The sequence below is a fragment of the Trichechus manatus genome, unplaced genomic scaffold (assembly GCF_000243295.1).
Source record: "Trichechus manatus latirostris isolate Lorelei unplaced genomic scaffold, TriManLat1.0 scaffold00073, whole genome shotgun sequence".
Classification (NCBI taxonomy): Eukaryota; Metazoa; Chordata; class Mammalia; order Sirenia; family Trichechidae; genus Trichechus; species Trichechus manatus.
The window spans coordinates 1,321,949-1,335,408 of record NW_004444009.1 but is presented as its reverse complement, the minus strand read 5'-3'; the positions used below and the strand labels follow the sequence as shown (position 1 = coordinate 1,335,408).

Here is a 13,460-nt window from a genome sequence, read left to right as displayed (position 1 = left end):
CATTACATTAGCCGTGAAGGCTTTGAAAAATAGTCCTCTGTTCTCTGAGACTATTTACACAATGGCCCTACCCTCCAGACTCTAGGTAGGTATTGGCCATACTCTCCAGATTCTGAGTGGAGGCCCCTCGGCCCTGGGCTTCAGCTCTGCCTTCCAGGCCCACTGGGACAGCAACTCTGCTCCCTCGGCTTTAGGTGCTCCATTCTTCAGTCCATCTGAGTGGCAACTCCACCCTCAGAAGCACCAGAGGCCATGGCTCCACCCTTTGAAACCCCTGAGGTCTTGTCCATACCTTTTGAGACTGAGGCAGCTCGGCTTCTTGTAGCCCTTGTCTCTTCAGCTTGCTTCCTGGTTTCTTAGCCTCTCGGTTCCTCAGGCCTCAAGCCTGCATCTGCCCTGCTGGGGCGAGTATTCCAAAGCTCTGTAGCTCCACCAGTAAGCACCCGGAGGCACCCCACCCCACCAGAAAGCTTCGTGAGCACCGGCACTCAGCTCTCTTGCTCGTGGGTCGGCTCCAGCGCCCTCTGACACTGGTCTCCTGGTTCTGCTGCTGTTGGTTCTCTGCTGCTGCAGGTTCTCTGCTACTGCTGCTTCTCTGCTGCTGCAGGTTCTCTGCTGTTGCTGGTCCTCTGCCACTGCCACTCCTCTATCTATTCACAGTTTCAAAACGGCTTCCACATTTTAGGTATCTGTTAGAGCAGCACCCCACTCTCTCGGTATCAAATTCTGTCTTAGTCATCTAGTGCTGCTACAACCACAAGTGCATGGCTTTAACAAAGAGAAGTTTATTTCCTTACAGTAAAGTGGGCTAACTGTCCAAATTCAGGGAGTAAGCTCCAGGGGAAGGTTTTCTCTCTCTGTCGGCCTTCTCGTCAATGTTCCCCCTGACTAGGAGCTTCTCTGCCCGGGGACCCCAGGTCCAAAGGACACACTCTGCTCCTGGCACTGCTTTCTTGGTGGTATGAGGTCCCCCCTATAATTTTCTTTTTGTGTGGTGTTTTTACCTGGTTTGGTATCAAGGTTATGCTGGCTTCATAGAATGAGTTTGGGAGTATTTCATCCTTTTCTATGCTCTGAAATACCTTTAGTAGTAGTGGTGTTAACTCTTCTCTGAAAGTTTGGTAGAATTCTCCAGGCCTTTTTGGTTGTTGTTGTTGAGAGTTTTTTAATTTCCTTTTCAGTCTCTTCTTTTTTTAAAAGGTTATTTAGTTGTTCTACCTTTGTTTGTGCTAGTTTAGGTAGGTAGTGTATTTCTAGAAATTTGTCCATTTCCTCTAGGTTTTCAAATTTGTTAGAGTACAATTTTTTGTAGTATTCTGTCATGATTCTTTTAATTTCAGTAGGGTCTGTTGTGATATCACCCAATTCATTTCTTATTCTGGTTATTTGCTTTCTCTCCTGTGTTTCTTTTGTCAGTTTGGCCAGTGGTTTATTGATTTTGTTGATCTTTCAAAGAACAAGCTTTTGGTCTTATTAACTTGTTCAATTGTTTTTCTATTCTCTATTTCATTTAATTCGGCTCTAATTTTTATTATTTGTTTTCTTCTGGTGCCCAAGGGCTTCTTTTGTTGCTCTCTTTCTATTCGTTTGAGTTGTAGTGTTAATGTTTTGATTTTAGCCCTTTCTTCTTTTTGGATGTGTGTGTTTATTGCTGTAAACTGACTTCTGAGCACTGCTTTTGCTGTGTCCCAATGGTTCTGGCAGACTGTATTTTCATTCTCATTTGATTCTGTGAATTTCTTTATTCCACCCTTAATTTCTTCTACAACTCAGTAGTTTTTGAGCAAGGTGTTGTTTAGTTTCCATGTGTTTGATTTTTTTTCCTTGCTTTTTTTGTTATTAATTTCTACTTTTATGGCCTTTGGTTAGACAAGATGCTTTGTAATATTTCTGCTTTGGATTCTGTTAAGGTTTGCTTTATGGCCTAATATGTGGTCTATTCTGGAACATGTTCCATGTGCGTTGGAAAAGAAAGTGTAGTTGTCTGCTGCTGGGTGAAGTGTCTGTATATGTCTACGATATCAAGTTGGTTGATCATGACATTTATATCTTCCATGTCTTTTTGAGCTTCTTTCCGGATGCTCTGTCCTTCACCAAAAGTGGTGTGTTTAAGTCTCCTACTATTACTGTAGAGCTGTCTATCTCTCTTTTCAATGCTGTTAGAGTTTGTTTTATGCATTTTGGAACACTGTCATTGGGTGCATAAATATTTATTATGGTTATATCCTCCTGATGTATTGACCTTTTAATCGTTATATAACGTCCTTCCTTATCCTTTGTTGTAGATTTTACTTTAAAGTCTGTTTTGTCAGAGATTCCTCTTGCCATTCCTGTTTTTTTTGAGTTGTTTGCTTGATATATTTTTTTTCCATCTTTTGAGTTTTAGTTTATTTGTGTCTTTAAGTCTAGGGTGTGTCTCTCGTAGGCAGGATATAGGCAGATGGTGTTTTTTTAATCCATTCTGCCACTCTGTGTCTCTTTATTGGTGCATTTAGTCCATTTACATTCAGTCTAATTATTGATCGGTATGAGTTTAGTGCTGTCATTTTGATGTCTTTTTTGTGTGTTGTTTATAGTTTCTTTGTTCCACTTAATTTTCTGTGCTGAGTTGTTTTTCTTTACGCATTTTCTTCTCATCCTTTTCATTGCTGTTGATTTTGTATTTGCTGAGTCCTTATGCTTTTCTTGTTTTTTATTTTGACTTGTAGGATTGTTAGTTTCATTTGTGGCTACCTCAATATTTACCCCTATTTTTTTAAGTTTAAACCAAACTCTTATTTCTTTGTATTGCCTTGACTTCCTCTCCATATGAAAGATTTATGACTACACTATTTAGTCCCTCTTTTTTGTTTTAATGTTGTCATCTTTTACATATTGACATCTCTGTTTCCCTATTTTCAACATTTTAGCTTTGACTTATTTTTGTGACTTCCCTATCTGGGTTTATATGTTGTTGTTCTGTCCTGTGTTCTAGTCTTGGGTTGTTATCTGGTGTTATTGATTTTCTGACCGTAGGACTACCTTTAGTATTTCTTGTAATTTTGGTTTGGTTTTTGCAAATTCCTTGAACTTCTGTTTATCTGGAAATGCCCTAATTTCACCATTATATTTGAGAGACAGTTTTGCTGGATATATAATTCTTGTCTGGCAGTTGTTTTCCTTCAACGCTTTGTATACATCATCCCATTGCCTTCTTGCCTGCATGGTTTCTGCTGAGTAGTCCGAGCTTGTTCTAATTGACTCTCCTTTGTAGATGACTTTTTGTTTATCCCTAGCTGCTCTTAAAATTCTCTCTTTATCTTTGGTTTTGGTAAGTTTAATTATAATATGTCTTGGTGACTTTCTTTTGGGATCTACTTTGTGTAGGGTTTGATGAGCATCTTAGATACATTATCTTCTCCTCTTTCATGATATCAGGGAAGTTTTCTGTCAATAAATTTTCAACAATTCTCTCTGTATTTTCTGTTAACCTCCCTGGTTCTTGTTCTCCAATCACTCATAGGTTATTCCTCTTGATAGAGTCCCACATAATTCTCAGAGTTTTCATTGTTTAATTCTTTTATCTGATTTTTCCTTGGATAAGTTGGTGTCAAGTGCTTTATCTTCAGTCTCACAAATTCTGACTTCCATTGCCTCAATTCTGCTCCTATGACTTTCTATTCAGTTATCTAATTCTGTAATTTTATTGTTAATCTTCTGGATTTCTGTTTGCTGTCTCTCAATGGATTCTTGCAGCTTGTTAAATTTGTCATTATGCTCTTCTCTAATCTTCTTAAGTTTCTCTATTGCTTTGTCTGTGTGTTGCTTGGCTTGTTGTGTGTTTTGCCTGACCTCCTTAAGAGTTCTGTATATGACTCTTTTGTATTCTACCTCTGGTAGTTCCAAGAAATTCTCTCCTCAGGAAGATTTCTTGAGTCTTTGTTTTGGGAACTTGCTGAAGCCATCATGGTCTGCCTCTTTATGTGATTTGATATTGACTGTTGTCTCTGAGCCATCAGTAAGTTATTATATTTATTTATTTTGTTTGTTTACTGTGCCCTAGCTTCTTATTTTGTTTTGTTTTGATATGCCCAAATAGGCTGCTCGTGTGAGCTAGTTTGATTCTTGGCACCACTGAAGCTCTAATATCCTGTCACCGGGTGGTTAGAGATGTTACTAGGTATGTGAGCCCAGAAGTCCATTTACTTTCCTTGCATGGATTCAGCTCAGGTGTCCAGGTAGTCAGTCACCAAGTGCGTGATGCAGGTTCTCATCTAGAGTCCTAGATGGGCAGTGGTGATTGGAGTAGGTACAGCTATCTGGCTGCAGTAGGGGTTCCCCCACTGAGCAAGGCAGGGGGCTGATGATTGCCCCTGAGTGTCTGAAAGGAAAGTGTGTCTCTGTTCCCTAGAGTGCGTAGCTGGGTGGGTTTTGCAGCTGGACTATGGGCACCCAATGCTGTTGACTGTAAGGACTTAGAGGCACCACTTATTCTTGCACCTCTACCACAGGTGCTAGGTGGCATGGGTGGAGCCACCAGTCCTCAGGCCCCTGATGTGTGTAGGTCAGGACCCTTCTTAATGTGCAGAGTGGTGTCAAATTTCACAAAACTGCCACTCCACCATCTAGCTGAAACAGTTAAAGTTAGACTTCAGGTATATACCCTGTTGTACTGTGCTAATGAGGGCCTATGCTGTTGAAATGGGTCCACACAGGTCTATTCAGGGGATGAAAGGCATTCAAAGTCTGTGGACCCCTTACGTCTGTGCCTAGGGAGCTGTGCCCACCCTGAGTTCCCAGCTTAGGTGAGCTGGCAGATTATTTTTTTCCTGTTTGTTAATTTGTTCCCTCTCCAAGGCTGGGAGAATGGCTCAGGCAGCATGACAGGTCCTACTTCCAGCCCAGGGGGATGCAGCAATCGGTGAAGCTGGCCCAGTACCCTGTTCAGAGTAGGGAGGGAGCAGGTAAATGGGAGAGAGGTTCTTCCCAAATGTGGTATTTTTTTATCCGTGTGGTATGTTAGATACATGTGTTTATCGTTTGCTGACTGAGCGCCACTTTTCACTGGTTCTGGAGGCTTGAGTAGACTCTCCGCCGCTCAGTCTCTCCTGATGTAAAAAATGCATCCCAAATGCCACTATTTGCCTCACTGTCCACACCAGCCGTTACAGCCTGCAGGGTGCTGGTTCCCACCGCATCAGGTCTGGCAACTCCTCATGGCTTCTGAACCATCTCTCCTTCCCCTTGCCACTCAGTCTAATTCCTGAACTTTGCCTTTGATGTTCAGGGATCCTAGATTGTCATATATAATTGATTCACCTGTTTTTTCTAGTCTTTGTTGTAAGAGGGACCACCAGAAGTGTCTGACTACTCCACCATCTTGGCCCTGCCTCTGTTTTGTTTTTTATAGTTTTTATCAGTTTCTCAAAGCTGACAGTTTGACAGTTTTCTAAAACCTAGGCTATTTCTCTCCAGATGTCTGCTCCTTCCATTCTGCCGTCACCTAGGATATAATCTATGACTCTCCATTGTTGACAATTTGCAGGCAACCCTGTCCATTCTCACACCAAAGCCTTGCTTCCAGGCAGCCCAGATGTCTGGGCTCCCTGAAGACCCATGAGGGGTAGGAAGATAATTCTGAGGCCCCTCTGGCAGGAGCACTCAGATATTTCTGTCTCCAAGGACCTTGTTCAGAGAACAGGCCTGACACAGCCTCCCACATCCCAGTCCTGTGTCCCAGAGGCACATGAATCCCTGACATTTCCCCTGTGGTAGCAAATGAGGTTTTACTTAAAGTGAAAATCACCAGATTCCTCAGAGTTAATCTGATGGAGCTTAGCAGCAACCAGCCAAGGCTGACCCACAAGCTCCCTGGTTCTCCAGGGATATGGAGTGCAGCTACAGGTGAGAGGGCTGCCAACAGAGCTCAGAAACAGCAAACTCCCTTCTTCTGGTAGCAACGCAACTCCCAGAGACATTCACTGGTGTCCTAGAGACATTGGAGTCCTTTCTCTTATAGCCATTGTGTCAACACAAGTCCCCCTAAGCTTGTTGCCCTTGGCTGTACAGTTTTATGCTGCTATTTTGCTTTAGATTTCTGCCACCACTGTTTCTCGGGATGCCAGTCTGCCATCACTTTGCCTATAGTGTTCTCAGTGAGTTTAGGACAGTGGGTTTAGAACAATGTTCTCACACATACTCCCCCTACAATAAAACATGCACAGACACACACATGCATGCACACACACACATACACATACACATGCATACACATACATCCATTGTGAGCATGCCTTTGCATCTGTGGTCCAGAGTCCAAGAGACTACCAACTGGGTTCACGTCTCCAAATAAGCCATTGAGAGGAGAGTGAGCTGTATGTAGATAAGCATGAAGACACAAGACTATAGGCAGGGAAACCATGTGAAGACAGTTGGAATAATCCAGATTAAAGGTGATAAAGTACTGACTATAATTGTAGTAAAGAGGAAATACAAAGATGAGAAAGTGGGGAAAATATTTAGGAGGTCTTAGTGATTGGTACAGCTGCTAACTATAAGGTTGGTGGTTTGAATCCACCAGCTGCTCCTTGGAAACCCTATGGGAACTGACTCCACGGCACTTGGCTTGGTTTTTTTGTTTTGTTTTGTGTTGTTTTTGGTTAGTGATTGCTTGGACTTAGGTCTGACAATCCTGAAATGAAAATTGCATGAAAAATACCTCCTGCCTTTATTTCTTTTGTTATTTAAAAAAATTGAACTGTATTTCACATGTTGTAAAGGCACAAATCGTAAGTGTACATACCGACAAAATTTTACATGTATATGCACCAGTGTAACCACTACCCAAGTCAAGATAAAGGACATTTCCATAACTTCAGAAAATTCCTTCATATTCTTTTCCCATCAGTATCATCTAGAAAAGTAACTAATTAACTCACTTGATCATCATCATTAGTTTTGGCTATTTTTGAACTTCATAACTTTATTTGAATAAAGATATACAATACAAATTCTTTTATTTCTGGATTCTTTCACCCAAATAATGTTCTTCAAATTAACCAGTGTTTATACATGTATCAATAATTTGTGTTTTTTTAATAACTGTGTAGTATTCCACTGTATGACTATGTAACAATTTTTTATCCTGTTTCCTGTTAATAGACATACTGTTTATTCTCCGTTTGGGATATTATGAAGAAATTGGTTTTGAGCATTCTCAAATAAGTCCTTTTGTTAGCATATGCACTCACTTTTCTTGGTTATATGCCTATAAGTAGAATTGCTAAGTCATACAGTAACTGTATGTTTGCCTTTATTAGAGAGTACCAAATATTAATAGTTTTCAAAAGTGGTTTATAGACCTGAAGTTTAAGGTTGGAGATTTACAGATTGGGAAAATATGTTGCTTCCACCATTACAACATAACAAAAGCTGGACAAACTGCAAATTAATGACTTTTCTTGAGCCCACCAGGGAATTGAGTCCTCAAGGCAAACACCCAAATGGAAAACTGGGGAAAAATAGACTCTTGCAGGGAGAAATAAGACTCAAGCATTTTTTTACCTGGGCAGAAGCCACCAGATGCCATATAAGTTGGCAAGAATGTTCAGCTAAAAATTTCCAATGAATTGCTAAAGACTAAGTATAGGTTAGCATGAGATTGCAAAGTCTCAGGAGCTGTAGACATAAGAGGGTTTTGCTTTGCATTCATGAACTCCACCAAGCTGTCACAGGGAAGAGCAACAAAAATTGTGTCTACCTAAGGGCACTGTGGAAACCCATTGCAGCTGGGAAAGGGACTAGAGGCAAAGAGTTCTACTTTTCAAGGAGGGGCAGGAATTAAGTGCTAGGTCCAGCTCTACAGCTGAAGAAGGGACGGAATCGCTTGTGAAGGCCACCCCACCAGACCCAGGTTGACTATACGTAAGACTTAGATTTAACTACAGCATAACAGAATGCCACTCCTTTGTTCCCCATTAGCCCACTAACAAGCAAGGAGTAAAAATAACAGTAGAATACAACCGGGTAATCTTCAAGAAACAGGTTATCCTTGGAGAGTGGTACAAAGGGAAAACCCAAAGTCAAGCAGGGAGTAGCAACTGAAGGGGGAAAAAAAAACACTCTGGCAAACTAGTCAACATCCTAAGCACAGGACATCACTAGAGGAATTTGAAGCCTGTGGTGTGTTGAAGGTAACCTTAGCAACAACAAACTGCAACCTCAGCCAAAGTCTTCACTGAAGGAAGGTCTAGCAAAGGAAAATGCATGCTTATCTCCAAACCAAATACACACACACACACACACACACACGCCTACATATATACATATATATGTCCCTGGGTGGCACGAGCGGTTTGCAATCAGCTGCTAACCTTTAGTGGAGAAAAGGCCTGGCAAACTGTTTCCGTAAAGATTACAGCCAAGAAAACCCTATGGAACAGTTGTGCTCTGTAACACATGGAGTTACCATGAGTCGGAATCAATTCCATGGCAACAGATTTGACATCTAGGAATGAAGGCACGTGACTAGATTAGCACAACTCCCAACACTAAAGACATAGCAAAAGGAAAGGCATGCTCATCTCCCAAGCATTAATAAATACACACACACACACACACACAAATACATATCAGTATCTATTGTCCTATACAACACGTCAGGCTTTCAACAAAAAGTTAAGAAGCATACATAATATACAAAGGTAAGAAAAAACACTGTAGGAAGAAACAAAGCAAACATTAAAATCAGAGCAGATGTGACACAAATGTTAAAACTACCAGACAATGAATTTAAAATAACTATGAGTAATATGTATTTGAAATTCCAGTGGCATAGCTTCCAGCATCACAGCAAAATGCAAGCCACCACGGTACGAAAAACTAATAGATGAGTGGTGGTCATCCACGGTGAACGGGTTTCAGAAAAGTTTCCAGACTAAGACAAACTAGGAAGAGGGTCCTGGTTGTCTACTTCTGAAAAAATTGGCCACTGAAAACCTTATGAATAGCAGCAGAACATTGTCTGATAGAGTGCTGGAAGATGAGCCCCTCAGGTTGGAAAGCACTCAAAATGTGACTGAGGAAGAGCTACTTCCTCAAAGTAGAGCGGACCTTACTGATGTAGATGGAGTCAAGCTTTCAGGACTTCATTTGCTGATGTGGTACAACTCAAAATGAGAAGAAACAGCTGCAAACATCCACTACAAAGTATGAATCTAGGAAAATTAGAACTTTTCAAAAATGAAATGAAACGCATAAAGATCAATATCCCAGGCATCAGTGACCTCAAATGGGCTGGTATTGGCCATTTTGAATAGGACAATCATATGGTCTACTATGCTGGGAATGACAAATTGAAGAGGCATGGTATTGCATTCATTGCCAAAAAGAACATTTCAAGATCTATCCTGAAGTACAACGCTGTCAGTGATAGGATTATATCCATATGCCTATGAGGAAGACCAATTAATATGACTATTATTCAAATTTACACTCCAACTACTAAGGTCAAAGATAAAGAAATTGAAGCTTTTTACCAACTTCTGCAGTGTGAAATTGATCAAATACACAATCAAGATGCACTGACAACTACCAGTGATTGGAATTCAAAAGTTTGAAACAAAGAAGGATTGGAAGTTGGAAAATCTGGCCTTGGTGATAAAAACCATGCCAGAGATTGCATGATAGAGTTTTGCAAGACCAACGACAACTTCATTGCAAATACCTTTTTTCAACCACATAAACAGCAACTAGACACATGGACCTTGCTGGACGAAACACACAGGAATCAGATCAACTACATCTATGGAAAGAGACAATGGAAAAGCTCAATACCATCCATCAGAAGAAAGCCAGGGACCAACTTCAAAACAGACCATCAGTTGCTCATATGCAAGTTCAAACTGAAGTTGAGGAAAATTAGAGCAAGTCCACAAGAGCCAAAACATGAATGTGAGTATATCCCACCTGAATTTAGAGACCATTTCAAGAATAGGTTTGATGCGTTGAACACTAATGACTGAAGACCAGACTAGTTGTGGGATGATATCAAGGACATCATACATGAAGAAAGCAAAAGGTCATTTAAAAGGCAGGAAAGAAAGAAAAGACCAAAAGTATGTCAGAAGAAACTCTGAAACTTGTTCTTGAACATAGAGTACCTAAATCGAAAGGAAGAAATGATGAAGTAAAAGAGCTGAACAGAAGATTTCAAAGGGTGGCTTGAGAAGACAAAGTATTATAATGAAATGTGCAAAGACCTGGAGTTAGAAAATCAAAAGGGAAGAACATTTAGCATTTCTCAAGCTGAAAGAACCAAAGAAAAAATTCAAGCCTCGAGTTGCAATATTGAAAGAGTCTATGGGCAAAATATTGAAAGACACAGGAAACACCAAAAGAAGATGGAAGGAATACATAAAGTCACTGCACCAAAAAGAATCAGTCAACATTTAACCATTTCAGGAGGTAGCATATGATCAAGAACTGATGGGATTGAAGGAAGAAGTCCAAGCTGCACTGAAGGCATTGGGAAAAACAAGGCTCCAAGAATTGACAGAATACCAACTGAGATGTTTCAACAAACGGATGCAGTGCTGGAGGCACTCACTTGTTTATGCCAAGAAATTTGGAAGGCAGCTACCTGGCCAACCAAATGGAAGAGATCCATATTTGTGCCAGTTCCAAAGAAAGGTGATCCAACAGAATGCGTAAATTATCGAACAATATCATTAATATCACACACAAGTAAAATATTGCTGAAGATAATTCAAAAGCTTTTGCAGCAGAACATTGACAGGGAGCTGCCAGAAATTCAAGCCAGATTAAGAAGAGGTGTGGAACGAAGGATATGATTCCTGATGTCAGATGGATCTTGGCTGAAAGCAGAGAGTACCAGAAATATGTTTACCTGTGTTTCATTGACTTTGCAAAGGCATTAAACTGTGTGGATCATAACAAATTATGGATAACATTGCAAAGAACGGAAATTCCAGAACACTTAATTGTGCTCATGTGGAATCTGTACATAGATCAAGGCAGTCGTTCAAACAGAGCAAGGGGATACTGCATGGTTCAAAGTCAGGAAAGGTGTGTGTCAGGGCTGTATCCTTTCACCATACTTATTCAATATGTATGCTGATCAAATGATCTGAGAAGTTAAACTATACAAAGAAGAATGTGGCAGCAGGATTGGAAGAAGACTCGTTAAACAACTTGCGATACGCAGATGACACAACATTGCTTGCTGAAAGTGAAGAGGACTTAAAGCACTGATGAAAGTCAAAGACTACAGCCTTCAGTATGGCTTACACCTCAACATAAAGTAAACAAAAATCCTCACAACTGGACCAATAAGCAACATCATGATAAACTGAGAAAAGAGTGAAGTTGTCAAGGATTTCATTTTATTTGGATCCACAATCAACACCCATGGGAACAGTGGTCAAGAAATCAAATGACTTACTGCATTGGGCAAAACTGCTGCAAAAGATCTCTTTATTTTAAAGTGTTAAAAAGCAGAGATGTCACCTTAAGGACTAAGGTGTGCCTGACCAAAGCCATGGTATTTTCAATCATCTCATATGCATGTGAAATCTGGACAGTGAATAAGGAAGAATGGAGAAGAACGGATACCTTTGAATTATGGTGTTGGAGAAGAATACTGAATGGACTGCCAAAGAACCAACAAATCTATCTTGGAAGAAGCAGAGCCAGAATGCTCCTTAAACATGAGAATGGTGAGATTTTGTCTCACATACTTTGGACATGTTATCAGGAGGGACCAGTCCTTGGAGAAGGACATCATGCTTGGTAAGGAGAAGGTCAGTGAAAGAGAGGAAGACTCTCAGTGAGATGGATTGACACTGTTGCTGCAATGATGGGCTCAAGCATAGCAACAATTCTGAGGATGGCACAGGACTGAGCAGTGTTTTATTCTGTTGTACATATGGTTGCTATGAGTCGGAACTGACTTGATGACGTCTAACAATCACAACAACAACATGAGCAATGGGTTAAAAGCTTTAGTGGAAAAGGTAGACGATATTCAAGATGAGACAGCTAATTTCAACAGAGATAGAATCAACAAGAAAAAGTCAAATGGAAATCCTAGAAATTAAAATACAGTAACAGAGATGACAAACACCTTTAATGGCTCATCAGCCAAAGAATCAGTGAATTTGAGAATATGTCAGTAGAATTACCCAAATCAAAACAAGAAGAGAAATAGAGTAACAAAACAAGAGTACCAATAGCTATGGTACAGTATTAAGCATACACATAATTGGCGTACCAAAGTAAGATTATTAGAAAATGCATCTCAATGAATGCTGAAAAATCATTTAACAAAATTTAATATCTATTCATGATAAAAAGTAGGGATAGAAGGTGACTTTTTTAAACTTATAATGGGCATCTTAAAAAAAAAAATCCTACAAGTAACATCATATTTAATGGTATAATACCAAATACTTTGCTCTTGAGATCAGGAACAAGGCAAGGATGTCCTCTCTCATCATTCCTGTTTCACATTGTTTTAATTTAATTTCCTGATGAATAATGATGTTGAGAACCTTTTCCTAAGCTACTGGCCATTTAGATATACTCTTCTGTGAAGTGTCTGTTCGCATTGCCTGCCCATTCTTCAACTGAGTTGTTCGCCTTTTTGTGTTTTTATTATTGATTTATAGAAATTCCTTATGTATTTTGAATATACACATACTCCTCACTATCTTGTTATCTGATATTTCGCATTTAGAATAATAGTAAAAAATCTACCATCCGATTATTTTTCGCATTAACGAGGCGGCGGACATGGCGGCAGCGGAGCATACCTTCCCTCGAAGAGGGTCTCCGGGCAGCCTCCGGGAAGCTGGACCTCGCTGCTCCGGTGCCGTCCGCTCCTGATCCTGCCGGGGTAGGCGCAGCATTCACCTGCCAAGGGACCCGCCTCCTCTGTGGCCACGACCTTTGGCGTGATGCACAGGCCATTCGGAACCCTCGGGCGCCTGTTCTGGGTTCCCAGCTCCCAGTGGCCTGAAGCCCTGCAGCTCAAAATTGCTGTGGGGCGGGAAGGAAGGAAGGAAAGAGGCATTAGAGAGGGTGTTTGGAAGAAATGTGTGTGAGTTTAATGACATCCCAAAGTGAGTCATACTTGGCCTGAAGCCTCTGCCTTGGTGGGGGCAGGTGCACGGCCAGGCTCCCAGCGCCCTGGCAGGAAGCCCCAAGCCTCAGTGACTTACTAGGCCCAGAAGGCAGAGCAGGGTTTGGGATCATAAACGCAGGGCTTGCAGGGGTGGGAGTGGAGCACTGGAGACGGCTCCGTGAGGGAAACTCTGACCTAGCATAGGATGAAGGTGAATTGGTTAGACTGTGGGCCCTCCAGTCACGCAGCCCGGCATTATTCAGCTTTGTCTCCTCCAAGTCGCCCTCTCCGCAGAGGAATAATCTTCACTGGATTCCTCACAGTGATGAGCACATCAGTA

The 13,460-nt window shown here is 41.0% G+C and overlaps 1 protein-coding gene across 1 annotated transcript in view; it reads left to right on the top strand.

Moving 5' to 3' along the window:
• Window positions 1–13,460, top strand: part of LOC111821246 (olfactory receptor 1052-like) — a 29,042-nt gene that overhangs the window by 4,778 nt on the left and 10,804 nt on the right. The window contains 1 exon segment of the mRNA XM_023734831.1: window positions 12,734–12,892. Within this exon segment, the coding sequence (XP_023590599.1) occupies window positions 12,734–12,892 (159 nt within the window).